This window comes from Perna viridis, chromosome 5 (genome assembly GCF_037379345.1).
Source record: "Perna viridis isolate PV_CMFRI_1.1 ecotype Kerala chromosome 5, ASM3737934v1, whole genome shotgun sequence".
Lineage (NCBI taxonomy): Eukaryota > Metazoa > Mollusca > Bivalvia > Mytilida > Mytilidae > Perna > Perna viridis.
In genome coordinates this window covers 50,617,391-50,628,860 of record NC_142449.1, presented here as the reverse complement: position 1 = coordinate 50,628,860, position 11,470 = coordinate 50,617,391, and the positions used below count along the sequence as shown (strand labels likewise).

Genomic DNA, 11,470 nt, shown 5'->3' with positions numbered 1-11,470 from the left:
TGAAGTTTTCTTTATTAGTAGTTGGTTAAAGCAATGGATGTTTGACTGTTCCAAGTGTAAGATATCTCCCCTTTAGAACAGAATGGACCAATTCTGGAACTGACATTCCTGGTTGATATAGACATATTTTATGAGAACTCTGCAATGTTGCATCATTTTTTACAAGGTTATAAATTGATTTTGGAAGAACTTATGTTTTGTGGTGTACATGTACAATTTGTGTGGCCTACTGTACTGTAAAATCATAAATTTTCAACAAAATGTTAAAATTCTGTGCTCTGATGGCAATCCAACCACCAACCTGGGCTATTCTAGGTATCAATATATATAGTTTTGAGGGGATGGACTGCACTTTACTTCTTAAAAGATGTGTGGATGGGTGTATTCAAGGTAATATAGAAATACTTTGTTATGGAAATTTCATTTTAATTGAGTGTGCTGTCCAACCTTCCCATAGGTTTCCCTGAAAAAGCTCTGATGAAGTTAAAAAAAACTTAGTAAAATACCTTTGTAATATAGTTAAAGCCGGGAGAAGAGTGTGTACTGATATGAAGAAAGTCAAGAATTTCAGTTTCTTACATAAAACATGTTAAAAAAATGTTAACACAAAATAGTTAATTGAGGAACAAAATAATAATTGAGTTGAATGCAGTAAAATGTCCTCTAATTATTGGGCAGTAAAAACAGCAATAGCATTATCCACAAATATTTGTGATTCAACAGTGCAATAAAACACTGTTTTTATTGCTAATAAAATGATATTGGATAATAAAACATCAAAAATACACATGGAATAATTTATTTATATATACAAAAGAATTACAAAATTTACATGTAAACACACAAGATACACACATGGACAAAAAATAAAGACACAGAATAGTAATAAAGTTGAAACGCAGAGAGACAAAAATAAAATTTCCAATTAAATACCATTTCTTATATTTTATTTCTGTATGCATATTTAGATTTTCAATTGTTTTTAGAGGGAAAAGATTAAAAGCGGTGGAACCTAACAAATTATCATAGTAATACATTTTGATTGCCAAAAAATATAAAATTCATATAGATATAGTCAGATTAATTGTAAAAGTTAAGTCATTCTTTGTAAGAATCAGGCAACATGGGTGAAACATGGTATGAAAAAAAAAAAAACATTCCATAAGTTTAGATTTACTATTTACACCATCAAAATCAAGAAAAATATCCATGATTTTCTATATCACTTTGGTAAATTGAGTTATTAATTCATTGAAATGCATTGCAAATGAACATTTCAAGGGCAGATAATGTAACTTTGTCAAAACCTCATTTTTCTATGTCAAACATTCTATTGAAACATTTCTGAGCAAATCCAGTGATGCAGAGATCAAATAATGATATTTTCAAATGGAGAAAGCACTCTTAAGTGAAATTAAATTGTCAAATTAGTGGGTTTTTGAAATGAAGGTTTCTGATTCTCCCCATTTTCCTGAATCTCTATTTGCACCATCAAAATCAAGAAAAATATCCATGATTTTCTATGTCACTTTGGTAAATTGAGTTATTAATTCATTGAAATGCATTGCAAATGAACATTTCAAGGGCAGATAATGTAACTTTGTCAAAACCTCATTTTTCTATGTCAAACATTCTATTGAAACATTTCTGAGCAAATCCAGTGATGCAGAGATCAAATAATGATATTTTCAAATGGAGAAAGCACTCTTAAGTGAAATTAAATTGTCAAATTAGTGGGTTTTTGAAATGAAGGTTTCTGATTCTCCCCATTTTCCTGAATCTCACAAAAAACTTAAGTTTATCAGCGAGAACAAATGAATATTATATTTCTGGCAAAGGTCTTGTACTTTCTGTATCTAGCGACTTTTTCAAAGTGAAAAATTGTTAAATGTATGCAAGTATTGTTTTATTTCATCCCTTGAACATGAATATATTCTGAAGCAACTTAAAGCTGGCTTAGGTGTTGCTCAAAATGAAAAAGGTAAACAAGAGACAATACTATGCTACTATACAAAGACAGAAATACTACACACCAACTTATTTCAGTGGATATTCACTTTTGTGCTGCTCTTTTTTCATGTTTTAAATTCAGCTTTCTATATATTTCAACACAAAGAGTTAAAACAGTTTTAATTGCAGCAATTTATTTTCACAGTTTTGTCTTGCTCATGAAATAACTAAAAACAATCTTGCATGAAAATTAGTTGCTTTACAGTAATATATCAAAACTCTCTATTTGAATAGTAGATAGTTGAATTTCAGAATAAAAACAAAGAAAAACCAAATCAGCTGAACCGAATATGCATATTTGAATAACAAATTCATTACCATATTAAAATTTGGAACTACTGTATATACATGTATAATTTGTCATATTTGATAATGGGGATGTATACAACTGATTGATTTAAGCAGGGATGATTTCACTGGGAACAAATGAAATAGAAATTAGCATAATGGAACGTAAACATACAGAAAAAAAATCTGAATAGTTAAACCTAGATTTGAAATAGTGGAGGAAATCCACCTTGTAAGAGATATACTTGTAGAAAAGGAAGAGAAAACAGAGATAAGTTAAATATACTGATTATAATGCACACATGCTTATTTCACACACAATGCCTTTAAATATATAAAGTGACATCATACATTTGTATTTTAAGAAAAAAAAAGATAAAGACATTTACCAAAGAATTGTAACACAAAAAATCAGAAATATTACTGCATTTACCAGTACTATCAAAAGAAAAGTAAACCACTTTAATCAGTCACACACTAATTTCATGAGACTATGGCATTGGAACGCAAAAATTATGTGAGAAGAGGGCTTTGTTCACATTTGTTATATTAACCAGAAAAGGTGAAAAAAAAAGAGTATACTTGGACCTCCAGGTCATGGTTTAAAAAAAAAATCACAAAATGATATTTCCTCAAACCCTTGAGTTTTTCCCAAATTTAAAATTTAAAGCAAGCTGATGGTTGAAATTTGAGTTCAGGAAGATTTGAGGAAAATCTCAATTTGAGATTTTTTATGAAACCAGGCATTTGAGTACGAAACAAGACTGGTAAAAAAGATTTATAATTGATGACCTTAATTCCAAGTTTGGGTAACATCAATTCCAGTTGGAGGTCCTCCACTATTTTTGGTTACATTTTCTAGAACTGAATATGAAATATATTTAATTCTTAGGGAAAGTTTATAAAAACAATTTTTGTAAGACTTTAAAAATTCAATATCATTACTCAAGTAACACAATGTTCAGTAGCCCTATCCACAACTTTATGTGTAGGAAATTATTTTGGTTGAATTTTGTTATTTTTTTTATATTAAAAATGTAACCTAATAGGGTTTCTTTCTTCTGAAATCTTTTTACAATCATCTTGGCAGAATCCAATTCATCAATTTGAAGCCAACCACTAAAATACAAAAATAATGGTTGATTAATTGTACTATATGGAGAACGCTGCTAAATTATTCCTCTTTTGTATCACACATATTGCACATAACATAAAGCACTGTCTAATTCATATCAGGATTGTTTGCTTCTAACTTCACTTTCATACTTTTCAAGGAGAACTTTTTTGTAGGCCTCCTGGTTGGCCCACATATCTGCTGCCTGTACATTCAAGGGACTATCAATGTTAGGCTCTGTAAAGAATATTCAGAGTATGCATGATACTATTGATTAAATAACCCTTAATACTGCTACTGCACCTGTATATTATGACTGTTAAACATTTTGTACCATTTTTTCTATAATGGCCTAAAATTAATATTTCAGAGCTAGTGTTAGAAATTAATATGTTTTCTACCAATGAAGCTCTATCTCCAATTTACATAAACAACAGTCAGTAGATTCCATGTAATCAGATAAAATTATAATATAATTTCAAAACACAAATACTTTAATAGAACAAATTTGATCGTATAACTGAATATCGGAAAATATAATATATCGGCAAATGGGTTGTGTTATTCATGAAAAACATTGTTAAAATGATACATAACCAAACATTCGTTTTCTTCTGATGCAAGTTATGATATAGAAATAACTATGATATACATGTGCATAGAACTACACTCAGTCTGCAGAACTTTGATTTTGTCTACTTAAACTTTATTATGTTTGTATGTGAATGTTTTTATTTGATGTTTTTTTGTCTTTAAATGATGTAAATGAACCATTTTTTTTCAAGATTCTGTTAAGGAGATAGACCTAGGGTAAGAGGCATAACTCTAGGAATCAGTGATATGCTTGTATTATATTCAATTTCATCAAAGCCTTTCAAGCTTTCCTATGAAACAGAATGAAATCAGTCCAAGTTACTTTGGTGCTTACATGAGATTGATGTTAAATGCTGAATACAAACTTTCCAATGATTTGTGAAAGTTGTGTCCCTTACCATAGGTCTACCTCCTCAAATGGACATATTCAAAGGTATTAAATTTCAAGGTTTTGAAAAATAGAATTTTATGGTGTAAAAATGTCTTATATTACTGCTAGTGGAAAGTGTTGTCACGGGTATTATAATGGCTCTTATTAATAGTTATTTGTTCACTTAGAAAAAAGCTAAATCTATTTTATTCCATAATACCATTGTTGAATGTAATCAACAGTTCTAAGATTTCATCTTTCATTTTTTTTTTGCTTTCATAACTTGAGAAATATAAAAATGAATTTGATTGCAGAATGTGAACACTTTACCTCCTAACAAACTTTGTAATGAGAGTAGAATAGTCCTGACATCATACAATGCTGACCACTTTTCCTTCAATATATCAAGACAAATGTTTCCATGCTTGTCGACATTAGGGTGGTAACACGGAGATTCAAATCTAACAGTTGGAGCCTGGTAGGGATATCCACTTGGAAAGTCTAAGGTTAGCTTGTATCTCAACCCATCATAAACCTAAAATAACATAAGGCAAAAATAGAATTATGTACCGTCATTGTAAAATTAAACATTAGATGACTTATTCCTGTAATAAAAAAAAACTTTTTAATTTGGTAGTGGACATGGAAATACATAATGAAATTTTTTATGTTAGTAGTAAAAAGCCAGTTGCAAAATTAGGCATAAAGAATTATGCATGATAAACTTTACTTCAGGAATTATATCTAGAGAATCAGTAAAAAAAGGACCACTCGGACAGGAAGTTGATATTGGAGAGCAACAAAAATTGCTTACAACAAATGGCCCATCTATATGAAGCCACACCCCAAATTTGAAATCAATCCATCCACTGAAAGCTTAGATAACTGTGACTAAAAATTTGGATGGACAAGGTGATTAATATATATACAGCACACTTGTTGAGTTTGTTTGTTTGTTTGTTGGGGTTTAACGTCCGAGCAGCAATATTTCAGCTATATTCAGACGAGTATAATAAATTTCAAATTATCCTCCCCCTTTCCAAAAAGCATGACATTATTAGTGTACTAGGTCCAAGTTAAGCTTCTCATTCAGTATATTTATAAAATATTTTTGTTTGTTTATATTTTCTTTGAGTGATTGATGGTTCATGCTTTACTCTGCTATTTGAATTTTCTCAAATGAAACGCTTATTTCTTTTATGTTAATTTTTTATATCAGGTGAGCAATTCTAGAGTACATGAGATGAAATATAAGCTACAGTTATAAAACATGATAAATTTATTCTACATATGTTCACATGTATACCATGCATTCATTTATAATGAGTTTGTTTCCACACATTTAGTATAGGCAGATCAAGGGACCCCCTTATGCTCGAAAAGTTTGTTAGGTTGTATACAGAAAAAACTGGAAATCACTGGAGTGCCCCCCCTTCGGCCAGATAGTGGGCTCTCCTTTTGGAATGTTTGGATCTACTTACAGTTCCTTTAGCACCATCTACCGTTGCTATCCATTTAAATAGATTATCATTATCTGGGAAAGCTGAGATACCAGGATCACCAGATGTCTGTAAAATATACAATATTAATGTGCATTATCATGGAAAAGCTGAGAATAATAGTTACTTTTAATTTTGATACTGATACGGCAGATCTCAATGTGTGTGTGAGTGCAGGTGGAGATGTTCCACATGATATTGTCAGTACAAAATCAAAATTTACTATTATTCTGTTTATCAGTAACTTAATAATTGCATTTAAATGTACACTGTATTTGTAGCCAAAAATTATATAGTAGTGCAACTACAAACTGTTGGTTAGAGATGTCATTTTCATACAAAACTCGAAGGTCTGATGGTGTCACAATCAATCCCAATGTTTTGACAATTATTTTCAGATATCTGTCATGTACCAGAGATAGAAAAATATCTGTACCAATTACCGATAAACCAGGATCACCTAATGTTCTTAAACCCTAGTAATATGTGCATTAAGAAGTGCATACGACTATCTGGTGTGTTGTCAAATTTTATTGTATAAATTTTGAATATTGTTTTGTCACAAACAATGTATCTTTTTTTTTAAAGTATAGTTTCAATTACCAGTATGTGCAAAGAATCATACAAAAAAATAACAATAAGTGATTCATGTATGGCTGGAAATCCTGAAAAATAATACCTAAAAGAAAAGAAATTAAAAAGTGAAGGTTAGGTTCAGTTGATGTTTGCACCTAAATTTCAGTTGAATTCTACACTGAAAAAAAAAAACAACTGGAAAATCCACCCAAAGAAAAATAGTTGTATACCATGGCATGTATACACTTTACAGTCTAATTCATCACATAAAATAAACCACTCCTATGGCAACAAACATGGCAGTTTTTAAAAGAAATGCACCATACCATTCAAAATACATGTAGGTGATGAATCAGTCTCTGCACAAGTTTTAGACAGAATCATAGGAATAAATGACTGCTTTGAAAGAGTTCATTGAAGAATGAAGAATATCAATTCACTCAAAAACTTAATGGAATCCAAGGTCTTATGTAAAGTTTGTGAGTGGGTTGTGGAGTTCGTACACTATAATATCTTTTATTCCTTATAGTTCTACACTTATGAAAAACAGTATCAAATTTTTAAGCTGTTTATTTCATTTGACTAGATTCCTACATCATCAATTCATACAGTGATACACAACAACTTGTTTTAAAATAATGAACAGAATCAATGTAATTGATTAAATTGTAATTACTTTGTCAAATGTATGATTAAATTAAATTAACCATTATAGCATTTCTGAAAGTAATTGATTAAATTAATGCTTACATTGGCAAGTAATCAGGATTACATCTGATTACAATGAATTTGCAAATTACTATGAAATTTGAAAGGTTTGGAACATTTTGTTTATGTTATTTGTATTTTTCATAAGGCCTTAAATTCTTTGAAATTAACAGGTAATATTATTTTTTTTAAGTATAGTAGAACATCAATCTTCACCAATTTATTAAACCACATAGATCTATAAAATATATACAAGTTCAATATAATAATTTGTGACTTTCACTTGAATTTTTAAGAACCATTGCAGTTGATCATCATCAATCTTTGAAATGTTTTAAATTAAAGTCTGCAACGGTCTGATCTGAATATTTTCCCTTTTTAGCCAAGGGCATTTGCAATGAGAGGATAAAATTTAATGTACCCTTGGGTTACACTTTTGTACTTCTTTAATCTTATCAAATTCATTAAAACAAATGTATAAGATCTTTTGATAGCTCTTACACACATTTTTTTATTAGAGTAATTAGATTTTTTTTTACTTGTTGGTATTGAATTAACATTTTGTACTATCTTCAAAAAAAAAAAGAAAAGAAACAAATGAAAAATTTACACAAAGAAGCATTGAATGATTAACAATCATTTTACTCTTTTTTGTCATTGACATTAAGCATTATCCATAGATACAATTTGATGCTTTAATATTTCCATTGTAATCATAATGTAATCAGTAAGTAAGCAGAATTACAGGGTATTTCGTAAAGTAATTGATTAAATTAAGTTACATGTAATCAAATTTTTGGCTGATTAATGATTACAATAATTACTCGAAGAAATGTAATCAATTACGGCTGATTAACGATTACAATTGGACTAACCCCATCTCTGATAATGAACAAACAGCCAGTGGGATTCAATCAAAATTAATACTAGTACTATTTTCACACATTCTTCTTATAAAATGTATGCATTATGCTGACTGACAGTGACACTGTTATTGAAATGATGCAGTCTGTGCAATTAGTGTACCATGTCTGGGACTTACAAAAAAATTAATCGCAATCAGGCGACATATAATAAAATTTCTGTTTTATTATCATATTAGGAAAATAATTGAAATTGTCTATTTGGGCCAGTACATGTAGCAAATCATTTTAAAATTTTGACATGTATCCAAAAGAACAATGAACAAGAAGGAAAGTTGACATGGTGGTTAGCAAAACAAAATACATTTGTACCTACATGTAAATTGTGTTAGATTAAATACTCTGAAAATAATACAAATTCCATAATGTCTCTGCTATACAATGTATACGGAGTACATGTATGTAACTAGATATATATAGAACACTTCCTTACCAACAAAGTCATCAATTCTTGCTGTAATCTACAAATATAAAACACCACAGATTAGTGAGAATCATTATTACTTGTGCCAACAGTGAGATTGAAAAATATAAAAGATATCTATAATGGTGAAAGATATACATGTAAAATAAAAATTATATCATGCAAGATCTGTAACAAGAGCTTGTTACTGTATTATTAAAAATAACTTACTCAATGTTGACTGGAGTTAGTAGGACAATGAAAAAACAAAAAAACAATGGATTGTCACAGGAATTGTCTCAAACTGGTCAAAAACTTTTGGAAAAATGAAAATTTTTGCCTACCTACTGTTCCTAGCTTTATAGAGAAACAGAAACACAAATACAAAGTTTTTTTTCTGTGCCTTACTCAAGTAATATCATTGAGGGAGCTAAATGATAAGGAACTCGAGAAAAGGTAAAATAAAAATTATGGACACAGTGTATGTGACTATGTCATATCATATGTACAAATATGTATACTATAGGCCTAAGAATATCATGACACCCCCAAAAAAGTGAAACCAAGTAGTTATAACAGTACCCCTCTAACCTACATGTAACATTGATATCAATGGTTACCAAAATTTCACTATGAAGCAAATGCCTGTGTCAAATATATTTGTTTAATATTTTTCTAAAGGTCTTAGGACAAAAACAGCCATACAACTTTGATAATTTTGAAGAAACTTGTCCAATCAGAATTACATGTAATTGCTATCATTTGATTTTTTACGCCAATTGTGGTATAACATTAACAATGTGACATAAATTTTACCATTTAAATTTTGGAAGTTAAAAATAACAGGGCTGACAAAAATAATTAAAGGACTTGGGTGTTTAGGAGGGTTTAAGGTTTCAATTTCCTCATATTACAATGAGATGCAATATCTGAGATCTGTTCAGATTTTTACTTTCTTCATGGCTTAAAATTTAAATTGTTCGTGAATTACGGGGATACATGGCCATGGGTAAGCACCTTTTGCTAACAGAATGGTTGTCCCGCGATGAAGAACCATTTCCTCTCACATCTTTGCTTCTTGGAGATGCTGTTACAGGGTTCTGGTTTTGAGAATGAGATGCCATTCTTGAAATAGCTGTTTCGTCGTGAAGTGTGGTTTGAATTACGTGCCCTGCTTCAAAAGTAACCAATGAGAATCGAGATAAATTTATCTAAGTCAACACAATGTTTTACACTTTTAAGCGTCTGATCAATATTGTAATTATCTGAGTCAAAGACGGAAAGATAACAAATCCGGCCTTTCCAAAATTTATTGTCAAAAAATAGGTTTTCTAAAATATCAGGCACTTTAAATCTGCCAGAAAAAGTAAGCAGGCATGGTCTTATTGTTAAGAAAAAAAAAACAAATAAAAGTGTACCTTTTTCTGCTCATTTGTTCATGATTTTTATTCTTAAAATTCGTACGAAAGTTTGCATTTTTGAGAAACAGCCAGTTGGTCCAGGGAAGTGAACCCAATCTGGTGCATGCATGAGGACCTGAATCTTTCCAGATAGATTAAAGCATGCATTTTACACCTTTTTACCTTCACAAGTATCGCATCTATTTATGTACAAATGCTTTACTACTACCTACTACTACTATTTCCACCAAGTTTCGCCTTTATTTTTTTTTAAGTTTTACTAAATTAGCCCAGGTCAGTTTTGTGTGCAAAACACTGCATCTCGATCCCATCTGTAACCTTAAATGTAAAGGGCGTGTAAACAATTAATGGGATAATTGCTAAAAGGTATTTTGTGATGAAATAAATTTCCAGTATTAGGGGATTCCCTTAAATTTTGCAACCTTTCAGGTTTTTGTTGTGTGTTGTTTTGTTTTTTGTTTTTTTTTGTCATATAATTTTTTGTGGCCTCTTTTTCTTTTCTTTTTTTTGTGAGGTTGAGGTGTTCATCATTTCCTAAAGATAAGAAAAAGATAATGCTTTGCAGGGAACAGCTTGATAAAACTGCTAATGTAGAACCCTGAACAGTTGGGGCAAGTATAGACACACCATACAAGCCTGATGCAGCTATAAATTTTGAGATTGTGATTAATATTTGAAACAGGGTAAGAGCAAGTCCAGAAGTATTGTGGCCCCTTTACAACCATTTGCACTTACCCAAGTTATATAGTTAAAATTCTATGGAATGCTTGAATTTGGCGACTAATTCAAAAGCCATAACTCCCAAAATCAAGATGTATTTTGTTGTTTGGAACTTTGTTGTAAAATTTTATTAAAATCAACGTTCAAATATCAAAGTTATTGCATGAAAACCAAAGTGTTTATGGACGCCGACGATGAAAGCGCCATATTATTATCTTACTGCATATATTTTTGCAGTCATATAATAAAAATATAATTTGTTTTTTAGAAATATATGATCAGTGTAGAACCAGTTCTGTTTCTGCATAATGAAATTAATTTTGATTTAAACTAATTAACAGCAAAGCACTACTTTAAAATGTTAGTTGAACACAGAAGAATATAGTTGGGAATGGAAGTACCATTAATTGAATATTCTCTGTGAGTTTTTGTAAATAGAAGGTCATATTTCTATTGATAATAGACATTAACAAATTATTAATCAAGGAAATAATCATAGTTAAAAAAGTCAGAAAAACTGATAATGTCAATTATGTCATACTGGACTATGAGACAAGTGAAACCTAAAATGCTCCAGAAGATTAAAAAATCAGAGCTGATTGTACCTTGGTTATACATTTCATAGATTCTGTTGTGACATCATGATATTTGTACACCAGAATTATTTTTGGACCACAGTACTATATATAACAAGAATAGGTACAGTGAATATGTCAAAGAGACAAAAACCCCACTGGAATGAAAATGTCTGAGCTCTAGGCCATCCACTGGTCTTCAATGAATGACAAGGAAACACTCATACAACAGGACTGGCTGCAGCTGGCCCAAGAACATCATTATACAC

The 11,470-nt window shown here is 30.3% G+C and overlaps 1 protein-coding gene across 1 annotated transcript; it reads right to left on the bottom strand.

Annotated features, from left to right (window-relative positions):
* Positions 1-783: 783 nt before the first annotated feature.
* Positions 784-9,677, bottom strand: LOC148618123 (ubiquitin-conjugating enzyme E2 C-like). Its single transcript, XM_088586016.1, has 5 exons — positions 9,503-9,677; positions 8,516-8,543; positions 5,858-5,944; positions 4,707-4,911; positions 784-3,649 (listed from the first exon to the last, which is right to left on the bottom strand). Exons 1-5 carry the CDS (start codon positions 9,607-9,609, stop codon positions 3,531-3,533), a joined length of 546 nt encoding a protein of 181 aa, XP_088442142.1. The 5' UTR covers positions 9,610-9,677; the 3' UTR covers positions 784-3,530.
* Positions 9,678-11,470: the final 1,793 nt, after the last annotated feature.

Coding starts and splice junctions, on each gene's coding strand:
- LOC148618123 (XM_088586016.1), bottom strand. CDS start 9,609: ATGGCATCTCATTCTCAAAACCAGAACCCTGTAACAGCATCTCCAAGA. Junction 8,544..9,502: donor AACCATTCTGTTAGCAAAAG/GTGCTTACCCAT, acceptor TTATATTTGTAG/ATTACAGCAAGAATTGATGA. Junction 3,650..4,706: donor ATTACAAAGTTTGTTAGGAG/GTAAAGTGTTCA, acceptor TATTCTTTACAG/AGCCTAACATTGATAGTCCC.